Source organism: Varanus komodoensis, unplaced genomic scaffold, assembly GCF_004798865.1.
Source record: "Varanus komodoensis strain SLA01 unplaced genomic scaffold, ASM479886v1 scaffold17, whole genome shotgun sequence".
NCBI classification, from domain to species: Eukaryota; Metazoa; Chordata; class Lepidosauria; order Squamata; family Varanidae; genus Varanus; species Varanus komodoensis.
Window position 1 is genome coordinate 21,544 of NW_025335505.1, and position 15,659 is coordinate 37,202.

Genomic DNA, 15,659 nt, shown 5'->3' on the forward strand with positions numbered 1-15,659 from the left:
AGCTATGATGGCTTTGTGGCTTTGGTGAAGTTTCTTCCCCATTCTAAGAGTCCGAAACGCCTCTCCTGCAGCTTACTTGCCGGCTTGAAGAGCTTTAAAACATGCCCGTATTCTGGCCCCCACCCCTTGGCCTCTGGCCTTGCCCACCACTGGAATGAGGCCCCCCAGAGCCTCTGTGACGTCGAATTTGGCCTGGTGTGGAACTGGTTCTGCACCCCTGCTGTAAACCTACCTTAATGTCCTGAATAAGTTGCTGGGTGGGCGTGTCAATCGGTGCCTTTGTATCAATGACATTCTGGATAGCACTTGACCAGCGAGTGGCTTCATTGAGCAGTTTGGTATACAGGCGGTAACAGTGTTTGCGTCCATACACAGTCACATTCCAGTATCCTAAGGGAAGAGCAAGTAAGAAAACAGTTCGCTAATTTGATTTAGACTATAAATAGAAGATGAACTTTCTTACCATCCACTAAAGGAGCGAAGCTGATAAATCTAATTTGTTTTGAATTATGGATCCGAAGCAGTTTTTAGTATGTAGAGTCTAACTTTCTTGCAGCAACGCAAGCACATTCTACTCTGCATTTCCAGTGTACAGATCAAAACAGTGACCTATGTCTCTGAAGTGGACACATTAATCCTCCTTCGAGGTCCCCTCTGCAAAGCAGAGCTAGCAACAAAAACAACATGGGTGCGAAAAGCAAGCAAGCAAGCAAACTGTAAGTCACATCTTGTGGTTTGGCCTAATATGTTGGACTTGCATTAAGTTTTAACTTCAGATTGTTCTAAAATGCCATAGTTTTTATGAAGTTCTTAATGGATCACCTGCCAGTGGAATCTAGAAGGAAAGGGCTAGTTAGTGACTGAACTAGTTACCTGTCTCTTTGAAGACCTTCTCATCGGGAGGCACAACAGAACAGAGGCTGTTTAGCACTAAGGTGCCCAACTTGAGGGCATTCTTCTCTGAGCTTTTGTAATAATCCAAGGAATTATGGGTCAGAACAAACCACCGCTTTTTCAGTTTCATTGAAGTCATCTTTGGAGTGTTCTTAACCTCTTTGTGCAACCATCCTAGCCAGGAGAAGAAAACACACTTTCTAAATTAAACTAAACCCTTTTAGAAAGAAAAAAGAAAAACAGCCTGGTGGGGTGTGAGGAGTGGGACTGGCAGACAAATGCTTCCCTCTGATCAGGTAAATCAACCATTCAGCCCCCATGCTAATGAGGCCCAATTATGTAAGGTGCCCAGCTTCACGCACATGTTCGTCAAAGAGCATTCCCTCTGATTCAGTGAACATTGCAAGTTTAATCCTATTTGGTATGACTGCTTCCTCTAATTCAAAGATGTTCAAAGATAGGCTGGACATGCACATGGTGGGCATGTCGAGAGCGGAGCCGGGGGTCAGACTAGATGGCCCGGGAGGACCCTTCTGACTCGCTCGGCTTCTATGTTTCTAATCCTACCAAGTGCAGGAAGCCCTTCCGCCAACTGTGCGGCTCCAGTGCTTCCGATTTTTTCCAGCCGGCAGTGCTCTCTGGCCTTGGAACATGCTCTGCCAGGCACAGGCTGCTGGGATGGGGTGGGTGGGGCCCGGGGGCCGGCCACGCAGCAACACTGTGCTGCTGCAGGAACCAGCTGTGCTGGTGCCGGCAGGGGCATCTCCTTCTCATAGTGCCTTAAAAACTTCTGCAGGCTTCTAAGGCGCAGTCTCTGCTACGGTTTTCTGAACCAGAGATTTGGAAAAAGGAGGCAGGGCAGCCCTCATCCCCTGCAAATTACTAGCAAGCTCTTCAAATGCTAGAGCTTGTTAAATAGAATAAAATAAAGTAAAATGGGTGAGCTTCACTGGGGGGTTTCTTTGGCAAGGTGCTCTGTTCTTACCCCTCACTATGAACTCCTGTCCCTCAACCCGAGTGTCCCCTTTCGATCTCTGCAGGAGGGTGATCCAGTGATGCATTTCCTCTGGAGTGTCCGCGTTGCAATGAAGAACGCGATTGGCGGTGATGATCACGAACGAATTGGGTCTGCAGAGAAGACACACAGAAAGGAAAAGGCGTATATAGTGAACCTGGGCATTACTGGTGACCACAACAGAGTGAGTCTGGCTTGCTATCAGCAGAAGCACCTCCACCATGTTTGCACTGTATACTGGAACAAATGTTAAGCCATTTCCTTCATCATTGTGCTGTAGCAGACTTGTTTTCAAAATCTTGCCATTTGACAGCCTGGCACAATCCCAAAACCCAGATCCTGAGAGGCAAACTGCATACATTGCAAAGGAGAGCTGTCCCTCCCCACCATCTCCTTTTCTGTGCTAACTAATTTGTTGCAGTCTTTATGATGGCGAGGAATTCATTATGGCCGTCCCAGGTGCCAGGGAAGTGGCTGGCCGGTGAGTACTCAGACAATCCTTTTGGGAACACCTGCCATTCTTTTTTGGAGCTTGCCATTCTTGTGGGGGGATTCTTCCTTTCCTTGCCCCTCGTTCCTCCTCTCCCAATTCCTCCCTGTTGCCTCTCCTTTCTCTTTCTTTCTCCCAACTTCCTCTGCCTACCAGTGCTCCTACTTCCTCCAGATTTCCACTCTCTCTGGGCCTGCTATCCATCCCACTGCTGCCAAGGAGGAAGATGGGGAGATGAATCTTTTGCTCTCCTGACGTCCTGCTTCCTGGCTGGATGCAAGGACGCTGCGGCAGCGGCAGCTGGGTTCGTGCGTGCAAGGGGGGCCACCACTCTGACCCAGCACGCCTCCTCTTCCTACATCTGCGCATGATAAACAGTTCTGTGCGAGTGGCCCCTGATGCCGCAACGTGTCCCGTGAGTCCCCAAGGAGTTCTGGGTAGGATTGCTAAACAGTGGCTTTCCAGGCTGCACGACAAACCGCTTTTGAAAGGGAAAGTCATTTCCTGCAAATAATTCCTCATCACGGTCGAAAGCCCCATGGGTGTGTCAAAGCTTTTGGGTGCGCTTGAAGTAGTTCTTTGGACTCTAGCCCATAGCTGGGTTCCCATGACATGCCAGAGAACCTTGTGCTACTTCTGTAATCTGTGGATTTTTGCTCCAACTTACTGGTCAGATGAGCATGTGGTAACACAGGCGTGTGGTCTGTACTCCCCGTTCCATCCTCCCAGCCTCACCATACATCCTGGGAGCCCCGAGGAACAAGCCCCCAACCCCTTTCCTGTTCTTGCCCGCAGGCCACGGCAGTCTCCTCCCAATTGGTCTGCTGCAGTCCTGCAGCAGGATCCCCCTCCCCGCTACAAGCACAGCTGCGCATGTGCAGCACTTCCCAGCCGGCGACACGATGGTGTCTCCATACCCACAAGGATAACATGGCAATCCTGGGTTTGGAACTTGTGCTGAAGTGCGGAAACCTTAGCACTGACCAGGGTTCCAGAAGACTAATCCTACCATGCAGGAACTCTGGAACTGGGTCTGGACATCACAACGATCCACAAAGGTTTCTTGTGCCATGCCAACCCACTCAGTATGTTTAGCTGTAGTGTTAAGAGACATAACTGGAATAATGCTACACACTCCTTGAATTTGCCTCAAACAATTACAGCTCATTGTCCAGACTGAGAGCTTTTGCTTACTCTGGTCACTGTGTTTGACCACAGCTATAAATAAAGTTAAAATTCCATGCTGAGATCATCATGAGTAGAAAGTCTGTACTCTTTATTCTTGGGCCAGTGTAATCCTTCTGAAATGTGGAGCAGGTAGGTAGCCTGAAGCACAGCTTCTTTTTCTCCTTCATCTTAGTAAGGCATCTCTCAATGATAACAAGATTGAAACTTTGCTGGTAGAGATACTCTAGAGCAAAGATTAAAGGATACATATTCTGATGCTGAGAGGTTCCACCCAGTAGTCCAAAATACAACAACTGAATTATGGACTGCTTTAAGGGTTTTTCCTTCATCTCTCAGGAAAGTTTCAGTAAGAAAGTTATTGAAACATGTCACACACATCTCAAAGGAGAACTTACCGATCTGGATTGTCAGATGCACAGACAGAATCAATCAGCCCCACATCCAATGTGCCCTATACAAAACAACGACAAACAAAGACAGTCTTCACTGCCCGACGGGATCTGAAGGGCTGCAAAGGCTAGAAGTACTATGGTAATGGTTTGAAGAATGAAAACTGAGGGATTCAAATCATCAAAAAGTGAGCAATGTGTGAGGCAATCAAGGAAGTCTAATTTTAATGAGGCAGAGCTTGCAAAGACTATTTGTTTATTTGTTACATGTACCTGCTGCACCTCTTAGCCCAAGCCTCTTACATGGTACAACACTAAAACACCAAATCAAATCGATTCAATTTAGACAATAAGAGAATAAAACAGTTTAAAAAAAGGTGAACAATCAATAATGAAACCATTGAACATAATCATTCTAAGTAACTATTGTCTGGCAACTAACAACTCTTAGCAAGGCAGCAGCAGCACCAATAAACCAGTATAAAAACAACTCACTCACCCAAGTAACCACAAAAGAAAAAGATCTTCAGTGGCGTTCAAAGGAAAATTGAGGATGCCTGGCAAATTTCTTTTGGGAGTAAATCCCAAAGGCCTTTCTCCTGGCCAACCCAGAGAAGAGGTTCTGATGAGGAACCTTAATGATCAGGCTGGAACATGTGGAGACAGGTGCCCTCAGATATCCTGGCCCCTAGCCATTTAAAAGATCCCTGACATGTGTTGCCAACAACTTTCTCCAGCAGAAAGTAGAGGAATGTGTGAGATGATCAGCTACCCTCAATTTAATACTTACTAACAGGGAAGGCCTGGTGGACAAAATAACAACCATGGGAACTCTGGGGGAAAGTGACCACACGATACTTGAATTCTCAATTATACAGGAAACAAAGGTTAACTGTAGGTTAAAAGGTTAATACATATCCTGGACTTCAAGAAAACAAACTTTGACAAACTCAGAACAATGATAACCGAAATGCCATCACAACACACCCTTAAGGGCAAAGGCGTCCACGAGGGAAATCTTGAAAAGGAAGATTCTCCAAGCACAGCTACAAACAATTCCATCAAGAAAAAGGTATAGAAGACAGCAGAGGAAGCCCACGTGGCTCCATAAAAAGTTAAGTGACAGCCTGAAAGCAAAAAAGAACATGTAAAGCAAGTGAAAGCAGGGCCAGGCCACAAAGGAAGGATAGAAACAAATAGCAAGGAATTGCAGGAATAACATAGGAAGGCTAAAGCAGGAAATGAACTGAGAACAGCAAGGGATGCTAAGAACAAGAAAGCCTTCATCAGATACATCCAGTACAAAAGGCGTGAGGAAGAGAAGGGTGTCCAGCTACTTAAAGTGGATGGCAGAGTGATAACAGATGACAAGGAAAAGGCAGAGGCGCTCAATTCCTACTTCGCCTCAGTCTTCTCCCACAAGGAAATCTGCAATCAAGAGGAAGTACATGCTGGAAAAGAAAGAAAAGAAACCAAAAGCATCGATACAAGATGGTGAATGTGTGGCTCAACAGAACTGAAAAAGAAAAAGATCTCAGAGTAATTGTGGACAATAGGCTAAACATGAACCAACAATGCGATGCAGCTGCCAAAAAGGCAAATGCTATTTTGAGGTGCATTAACGGAAGTATTACTTCCAAATCATAAGAAGCAGTAGTTCTTCTATACTCCTCACTAGTCTGACCTCATCTGGAATACTTGTGTCCTATTCTGAGCACCAAGGTTTAAGAAAGATGCAGGAAAATTAGAAAGGGTCCAGAGGAGGGCAACAAAAATGATCCACAGTTTGGAAACATTTCCCTGTGAGGAGAGACTGAGAGAAATGGGCATGTTCAGGGTTGAGAAGAGCGAGGGGGAACATGATATCAATATCTCTTCCCATTGATACCGGGGTGGAGGACACAGAATAATCAGTTCAAGTTGCGACAACCCAGATTCAGGCTAGATATCAGGAAGTGCTTCCTCACTGTCAGAGCAATAGGACAGTGGATCCAGCTGCCTGGAGAGGTGGTGGGCTCTCCCACACAAGAAACACTCAAAAAGAAACTGGACAGCCATCTGAGTGGGACAGTGTAACTTGGTGTCCTGCACCAGCAGGGTGTTGGACTCGATGGCCTTCATGGCCCCTTCCAGCTCTACTATTCTGTGATTCTATGATTCTAGGGCTTTGTATGTTATGTAAGTATGTTTACGATTGTAACCTTGTGCCTGGTAAACTGTAACGTTCTCTATGAATGGCCGCCTTTGAAAACAGTCTGAACATCGCAACTTGTTCAAAACTGGGCAGCATGTCCGCTGACGAGGACAGGCCTTCATGAACGCTTCCCGCCAGTCTCTCGCAGGCTACACTGGCTGCCAGTTGCCGCATGGCTCAATTCAAGCCACTTGCAATAGCATATGAAGTCCTGAACAGCTTGGGGCCAGGATATCTGAAAGAATGCCCACTGCCCCATGTACCAGCCCCATCACTTCCAGGGCTCTCCTTTGTATCCCTCCCCACAAGTAAAGGGGAAATGGTTGCCCCCTGCTTGTGAACTCACTTCCGTTTGAGATCCCCTTGACGTCATCCCTCTATTCTTTTAGACACCAATTAAAAACCTTTCTTTTTTATAACCATTATTTTTTTGGGGGGAGGGATTAGTTGATTTAGTTTTACTGGTTTTATAACTGTTTATTCTGTTGCTGTCGCTTTATGATTTTAGCTGCCAGACAATTTTTACTGGATGTATTGATGTATACTCTTATTCTATTTTACTCAAAGCTGTTTTAAATAATCTGATTTATTGAGCGTTTACTTCCAGATGTCCCTTTTAATGCGTTTACCTTTTATTTATTGATTTTAGTCTTTTATTGTTGGCCCTTTATTCTTTATTACATGTTGTTAAATGCATTGTTAACTGCATTATTTTAACTACTGTTGTGAGCTGCCCAGAAAGTCTTATGGCTAAAAGGGTGCAGCATTCAAGTCAAATAAATAAATAAACCAATGCGGGCACTTTGAATTGGGCCTGGATGGCAACCAGCAGCCAGATGAGACGAACTGACCAGGTGTGAATGACACCCCACAGTTTGTGATGGGGCATTTAGCCCATGGAGATCGATGGCACTTGCAGGTGCCAGAAAACACATCCAACCCATGACATGGCATGAGAACCCGGCAAGTGAGGGCCACGCAAGGACTGCTTAATCCTCACACAAGGGCTGTGCCATTTCTTGAAATCTTTCTGTGCAAGGGAGAAGGGAGCCTAGTGCAAGCACATTTAGCTCCCATCCTGTGTGATCCGCTGGATAAGCTGCTTTGCGTTGCGGCAACGGCACTGGGTGTCCAAGCCAACATCTGTCTGGCAATGGCACTGGATGTCCAAGCCAACATCTGTTTGGATGGTTTCCACTGCCTTTCCCAACAGCATCTCCCAGTCCACCCATCCCCAAATTTCTAGAGGTGGCCTGCATGCCCACCTGGAGCGGCATGTGCATGTGGCGCTCAGGTTATTAAATCCCATCCTTGCTGTGGTGTCACTTAACCTCAGTGTGCAAAGCAGGCCGTGTTAGCTTTGCCACACGGATGCCAAAGAGAAGCCCTCACAATAGCTAGCCAACCTCCACCCTGGCAAAAGGGAGCAGTGGGATTCACCCAACCAACTGCCAAAATAACATTGGGGACATACAAAAGAAACTGGGTTGCCAGAGATAAATCCTCACTATTCCCCAGGATAGTCTGATCCTAAACAGGTACACTGCTGGGGTTGACTTACCACGGCGTTCTGTGGATTAGCCTGCTCGTCATGCATTTCTCTGATCTCCTGCTCTGTGGACGCGTGGACCTGACTCAAGACACTGAACCACTGACTGCAGGGACAGGGAGGGAAGGAAGAAGAGAAAGATCAGCATAAACATCTCTCATTCTAGTAGACTGCTTTTCTTACTGTGTTGATATGAAACAACGTTCGCTGAGCTGATTAATTTCTCCTGGAAGGATATGCATGTTTCTGGCAGGCCATTATTAATTAGCTTCTAAACAGTTTCAATCCCTTGAAGCCAAAATACAAAATAGAGATTGTTGGGTTTCAGCTTTAAATCCACTCACCTCCATTTTCAGTCTATATGCCATTATGACATTGAAATAATTTTAATTATTACAAGTGTGATAGTGACAGATTTTATTTTCCTGGGCTCCAAGATCACCACAGACGGGGACTGCACCCAAGAAATTAAAAGATGCTTGCTCCTTGGGAGGAAAGCTATGGAAAATCTAGACAGCATACTAAAAAGCAGAGACATCTCCCTGCCAACAAAAGTGCATATAGTCAAGGCTACGGTTTTCCCAGTTGCAATGTATGGCTGTAAAGCTGGACCATAAGGAAGGGTGAGCGCCAAAGGATTGAGGCCTTTGAATTGTGGTGCTGGAGGAGACTCATGCGAGTCCCTTGGACCGCAAGGCGATCCAACCGGTCAGTCCTAGAGGAGATCAACCCTGACTGCTCTTCAGAAGGCCAGATAGTGAAGATTAAACTCAAATACTTTGGCCACCTAATGAGAAGGAAGGAGTCCCTGGAGAAGAGCCTAATGCTGGGAACAAAAGATGGCAAAAGAAGAAGGGGACGGCAGAGGATGAGGTGGCTAGATGGAGTCACCGAAGCAGTTGGTGTGAGCTTAGGTGGACTCTGGGGGATGGTGGAGGACAGGAAGGCCTGGAGGAATGTTGTTCATGGGGTTGCGATGGGTCGGACACGACTTCGCAACTAACAACAACAACAACAACAACAACAAGTGTGAAACCCCTTTATTACAAATGGACACATCACTAATTCTACAGGAGCATCTCTGTTCCATTGAAGCCTTCTCGGACAATGATAATCCTCAGGATACGGCATACAACAAGAGTGCATATCCAAACCTCCACACACAATTCATTCAATGCATAAAACATGTCTCAAAATTACTTTATATTTTATGGGTTCCTCAGAAATGGGGTCCACTAATATTCAAATGATTCTCATTTTTTTTCTTATTAACCCTTACCTTAGTTCCAAATTTTGGCAAAACATATGAGAATATATAATGAATGCAACTATTCAACAGAGGTCATTTTTTAAGAAAATGCAACTATTGAAAGGGTCCAGCCTCACTGTAACCTGAAACATTTTACTAAATGAATCACTGTGCTCTGATATTTATAGACTTCACGCATTGCATCGCATGTGAAAAAAATCTTTTTGTTCTCCACTTATCCAACACCTTCCTTTATCGATTTCATTAATTTTCCAAGCAGCTAAATGCCAGTGTATGGCCGTGTGAGAATATACATACCTGTAACTTACTACAACCCAAAAATTCTCAACCCCAAACCACTCAAAATGTCTAAACTTGCTTTTTAAATATCTGCACCACTTGGAGCTGATGTTCACGGCATTAACTAAAAAAGGGATCTGTGGGAAGGAGCTGAGATGCATGTATACCAGTGCTAGGAGGATGGGTAATAAGCAGGAAGAGCTTGAAGCTCTCCTGGGAATAGGAGGGTATGACCTGGTGGGGATCATGGAAACTTGGTGGGATGAAAGGCAAGATTAGAATGTAAACATAGAAGGGTATCACCTGTTTAGAAAGGATAGGAAAGGAAAGAGGGGAGGGGGTATAGGTGGCTAAATGGGGGGGATGCAGTGGATGTGGTTTACCCAGATTTCACCAAGGCCTTTGACAAAGTGCCGCATGAAATCCTGGTTGGGAAATCGAGGAGTTTTGGGATAGACTGATGCACTGTCCGATGGATTAGGGCATGGCTGATGAACCAAAAGCAGAGGGTAACTATTAGTGGGGAATTATTGGGAGGGCAGTCGGTGATGAGTGGGGTCCCCCAGGGCTCTGTCCTGTGACCAATCCTGTTCATCTTTTCATCAATTACCTGGAAGAGGGAGTGACAAGCCTGCGGATCAAATTCACAGACCACACTAAAATGGGGGCAGTGGCCACAACTGAGGAGCAAGTACTCTGAATCCAAAAGGATTTGGACAGACTATGGAAGTGGGCAGGGGACAACGGGATGGCATTCAATGCAGGTAAGTGCAAGGTCTTGCACTTGGAGCATAGGAAGGGTGTCATAAGTACAGGTTTGGGGACAAATGGCTGGAGAGCAGCACTTATGGAAAGGATATCAGGGTGCTGGTTGACGATACACGAAACAAGAGCCAGCAGTGTGATGCGGTGGCCAAGAGAGCGAAAGCCACCCTTGGTTGCATAGCCCAAAGTGTGACTTCTAGATTGAGAGATGTATTACTGCCACTCTATACAACTCTGGTGCACCCGCAGCTGGAGTATTGTGTTCACTTCTTGGCTCCCCATTACAAGAGGGATATAGCAAGCTTGGAATCAGTACAGCGAAGGGCCACAAGGATCGTGGTTGGTTTGCAGGGTAAGCCATATGAGGAGAGACTGAGGGAACTGGGTCTTTTCAGACTGGAGAAGAGGAGACTCAGAGGGGACCTGTTAGCGACACACAGGTATGTGAGGAGGTGTCATGCAGAGGTGGGTTGTGACCGTTTCCCCCTGCAGTGGAGGGCAGGAGCCATTCCAATGGAGCAAAGCTCAGGGAACCAAGATTTAGGGTGGATGCCAGGAAGTACTTCCTGATGGTTAGGATCCCTAGGGCATGGAATGGGCTTCCACAGGAGGTGGCTGAAGCCCCATCGGTGTTTAAGGATAGGCTGAACATGCACATGGTAGGCATGTTATGAGTGGAGTCGGCTGGAGCCAAAGGTCAGACTAGATGGTCCAGGAGACCCCTTCTGACTCTCTCTGTTCCTGGGTTTCTAATGTCTGAAACAAAAATGACTGCATAGCCCAACACTGCATAACTGGGATTATTTCTTCCCATGCCAGATTATGCTGCAGTTCATTTGCTCACCATCTTGGCATTAACTCTCCATGATATTCTTTTTATAAAGGAACCTCAATTCCTCATTTCAGCTTTGACATCTGACATGCTTCTCCATTTCATTAGTGGACATGGTTGATTAGGTATACTGACATTTTGTCCCATCCTGTATTCAAATTTTCTTTCAAGGAGCCCATGGGTCACTGACAAAGAGTTCATTTTATCCTCACAACAAACCTGTGTTGTGAGTTAGGTGGAGACAAGAATGATTTGCTCAAGGCCATCCAATACATCCCATTTTATCAAGGAAGATTGATTTCTAATGATTAGGCAGAAAAAGAGTATTTTCTTCATTTCTAAATCTGAAAGGGGCTTTTGATTCAGTAAACAGAGAACAATTATAGTCCAAGTTGAATCACCTAAACATTAACTTGTATATAATCCTTCTGTTTATGGCACTTTACACTGGTCCTTGGACAGATAATAGCTAACTCTTCTGGCAACTTTTCCAATAACACAGGAGTCAAGCCAAACAGCACTGTTAGACCCCTTCTGTTCAGCCTTCATATATGGAAGATATTTTGAAGCATGTTCAGAAGTATATGAATCTATTAAATAAATATGCATGGTCAAGGTAATTTAAAGGTACTGACTTGGCATAACAAACAAAGAGGCAATTTCCATGCAACACATATTAATGCCTATAATTCATTGACACAAGATGACCAATAGTCAATATATGGAGTTTTAAAAATACTAGAACATTTGGAAGAGGGCCAATGGTTGTTAGGCAAGGTAGCAAGGAAGTTCCATGATCCAGTAGCCACATGCTTTGGGACAAACAACATGGATGATTATTTCCATTTCCAAAATACCATCTGCACTTTTTAACTTCTTCTGGTCATTTGGCTGGCCAGACTAGTTGGGCTTATCTCTTTGTTATTAAGTATTAACAAATCTGAAACTTTCTACTTACTCCTGGATAATCTAAGTTCATGTGTTTATAATGACTTTCCATTGTTTATTTCTTTTTATTGATGACATATAATCATTTGTATATGTGATAGGCTAAGGCCAGCACTTAGTAATCTATATATTTCAATACAATATATTATGTATCTGTAAGTTGGATACACCTTATGTAGTCAACTGCATGAAAAACAAAAGCACACTTCTTGAAAGCAAAGAAGGATGAGAAAGAGAGAAATCTAACTCTGCAGCACAGTTTTTTCCTGCTTACATGTTTGCTTTGGCTAAAAGAGATAAGAATCTGGAGAGCTAGGGAGGCAAAATCCTCCAGAGAACAACACTGGTGGCCAGGTTTCATAAACGGGATGGCTACATCAGCATTTCAGTTTTGTCTTTTAATCTTTCTTCTCATGCCAATAAAATATGAGGGAAGCAAAGCTTAGCGCACTCTCACGGAGCTGCACCAGCATCAGGAAAGCATCAGGAAAGCAATAATTTGACCGCTCTCCCCTCATTTCTTTTTCTGGAAAAAAATGGGCAGGACAAGATTCAGCCCCGTAGCCAGAAGGTTTGAACAATTCAACAGTCCGATTTTCAGCCCAAGACCTTTTAATTTCAGAAGGACAGTGTTTCATGGAAAGATAAATAAAGAAAATGACATGAACCTGGAATGTGTGCATTGTGTACACTACACACACTTTGAAATGCACAAAATTACCTTAATGTTTTGGAAAAAGAGCAGGTCTGCGTGTCATCGGAAAAAAGTGACCTTAAACACCAGTAAATTTTGTTGGCACATCAGCAGATTTCTTTTCAGGCATGATGATAAAAAGGGAAAAACCAGTCTGAGACTTATATTTCTGAACATTACCAAGTGCAATTAAAGAAACTTGGGGATTTCAACAGAATCGGACCACTAGAAAGAAAGGTGTTCTTTAAACACCTTAAGGGAAATCATTGCTCCATTTGCAGTGGCTGAGATCTAAGGAAAAAAAATTCCTAACCTGAAACTCTGAAAAATGTTAGTTTCCTCTTGTGACTTAAGTGCAATATTAGCATTTATTCCATTATCCTGAATGGTCTCTCTCCACTCCTGAAGCTTTTAAGCTTCTGATTAGCGAGGTTAAAAAAGCACTTGCGCACTATTCTATTTGACAAATCCTTCAGTTATCTCTTGTGTGAACTACAATTATCATGCACAAATGTGCGAGAATCTTTTTTATTCTGATTGGCAACTAGAAAATATGAACAGGAAAAAAGACCAGACAGAGGTTTACAGAGTATAGCACTTTAACAGTTATTTTCCCACAAGCATCAATTGAAAATCTTAGTCATGGATACCTGGAAAACAGGCAGTGGAACTACACCTGAAAACACGGTTCTGTCGGTGATGGTGGTGGCAGCACAAGTGACAGATGCAAGAGCAATTTTCGAGCTGACCAAATGGAATTAAAAAGTATACACCCAAAAGGATGAAAGTACTTATAACTCAAAGAAGGCTGAAGTGTTTACCTTGCATCTTCCGGTGACTCAGCAATCAAATGATAGGTCCGATCTTCCATGACAATGTCAATCCCATTTTCTTTGTTAGTGTTATCAATGATATCTCTGAAATTGAAGGTAGAAGTACAACATGTTCATACTGACAAGTCCTTGATATACCCCACCCCCCACAAAAAAAAATCAAGTTAAAATGTCTAGAGACCATTTCTCCCTCTTCTCATGCAGGCCTCTGTCTATGCATTCTGTCCATATAGGTTTTTAACTGTAGATTTGCTAAATATTATTCTCAGTTTTCTTTAGCTATTGCTTTGATCTGTGTCTGCCATCGGCCACTGCAGTTCAAAAGATGTTTAAACTGGACACTAAGCTGAAGAGAAGCTTGGTTCCAAACAATCAAGGGCTGGAATAGGTTGATTGAATTTAGGTCCCAATAAAACTGATGGGACAAATTCACCATGACTTCAATCTTTTCAATTTCAGCAGGAGCTAAATTCTGCTTAGACTCTAATGAACCCCTCCCCTGAGGTGAAAAGCAAAGCAGCTGCTTAGCAAATACTTAAGTAAGTGCCAAAAAGGAGTCAGTGTCGTGCTGTTCCAGGTAGGTTTTATAGCCATTTACATGTTTTGCTTGCACAATTGAAAAATACGTGTTGGATTTAATTTTCTTTTGTTCACACAACACTCTAGTACAAGGACAGGGAAACTTTTTGGACCCAGGTGCATAACTGGCAATTTGACAAGCTCCCTTGGGCACTGACACAAAATTGCTCCGGTGGGAGGCACGGCTAGTCACAAAGGACAAGTATTATTATTATTATTATTATTATTATTATTATTACATTTAAATCTTGCCCAAGAGCAGCAGTGGCCACTTACGAATTGCCAAAGGAGAGGAAATGCGTCACAAAAAGTGGGCGTCAATTTGCATAAACATGCCTATGTGTATTTATATGCATAGATGCAAATGCAGACACCTGTGTGCCAGCTCCAGGTGCTGTGTCCAGGTGCTACCTGCTGATGGGCAGCTTTAAGGCCTCACTCTTCCCCCGATGGTTCTTTATCATTAAACCAGGCTTGGGCTAGATTGCCATTCAAACAGAGGAGTCTGTCATCTGTGAAAAGGACACAAGGCCACCCTACGGGAGGCATTCATGGGAGATTCAGATGGCAGCACGTGGCGGCCATCACTTTGCTTTGAACATGTGACAGTCACTAGGGTATCAACAGAGGAGCGGGCAGTGCCTCAGTGGGCTCAGGAGCAGAGTCAGACCCTCGCTGCCCACCCTGCTCTAGCATTAGGCCTCATGCAGCTATTCCATGACCGGGTCTTATATTAATCTTTCCTCCAAAAGACGCACTAGGGCACTAGGGTGATGTCTTATTTTTTCATACGAAAGCTGTAAGATTCTTGCCCTGGGAGTCCTCCACGATTCCTTTCTTGCACACGGTAGAACAGCTCTTTCTTTTTACACCCATCCTGCATTTTGTATCCATGCATTAAGTACGTTTGTTACAACACACGGCGTATTGACGTTAGTCGTGCGTTGTGTCTGTACTCTGATTGGCAATGTCTCGCATTCATCTGTTTACACAGGCATTTACCTCTCGTCCAAAGGCGCAGCTTCAGTATTTACAAATAATTATAATGGATATTATAATTTATTTCAAGTATTAATGTCAATAATATTATTTATTTATATTTAATTATATATTAACATTATTATTGTATAATTCAACACGTCTAGCGTGTGTTGCAACAGATGCACTACCGTGTTTTCCCACCCATCTGGCTGATGATCTTAACTGGTGCTTATATTTTTGGGGTAGGGCTTATATTACGAGTATCCTGAAAAATCATGCTAGGGCTTATTTTCCGGTTAGGTCTTATTTTCGGGGAAACACGGTACCATCTTCCCTTCTCCTCTAGAGATAGCCTTTATCCTGACCGTAGACTTAGGCTGAATTCATAGCTCAAGCTGAGCAGAGAAGCAGCCTGGTCCCCAAAGGATCTGGAGCAGACTACCTGGCAGATCCTTCCTCTGAAGATGTTGAAGAGGCCACCTTGGATGCCTTGAAGAGCTGTACTTACTTGGCTGTTCGAATTTCAAGTGTTCCTTTGAGCTTTTCTTCACTATCGTTCTCAAAATACATCAGCCGGGATTGCCGTAGGACAAACCAGCGTTTCTTCCAGTTTCTTCTGGAAAGTGTGGATGATCCCCCACCTTTCTTATGCAACCAGCCTTGCTTCAGAGCTTCCTGTTTTGAGCGGAACCATAAGAAGGTTTCATCTTTTAAGACACACCAACGGCGCTTCCACGTATTTATCAAGCCACCTGTAAG

General features: G+C 44.2%; 1 protein-coding gene across 1 annotated transcript in view; it reads right to left on the bottom strand.

Annotated features, from left to right (window-relative positions):
• MYO10 (myosin X) overlaps positions 1-15,659 on the bottom strand; it is a 192,869-nt gene that overhangs the window by 9,179 nt on the left and 168,031 nt on the right. Inside the window, exons 27-33 of the mRNA XM_044426266.1 lie at positions 15,409-15,652; positions 13,329-13,424; positions 7,732-7,825; positions 3,983-4,038; positions 1,880-2,022; positions 874-1,068; positions 233-390 (exon numbers count right to left, since the gene is read on the bottom strand). Coding sequence (XP_044282201.1) covers positions 233-390; positions 874-1,068; positions 1,880-2,022; positions 3,983-4,038; positions 7,732-7,825; positions 13,329-13,424; positions 15,409-15,652 — 986 coding nt within the window. The remainder of the gene's footprint in view (positions 1-232; positions 391-873; positions 1,069-1,879; positions 2,023-3,982; positions 4,039-7,731; positions 7,826-13,328; positions 13,425-15,408; positions 15,653-15,659) is intronic.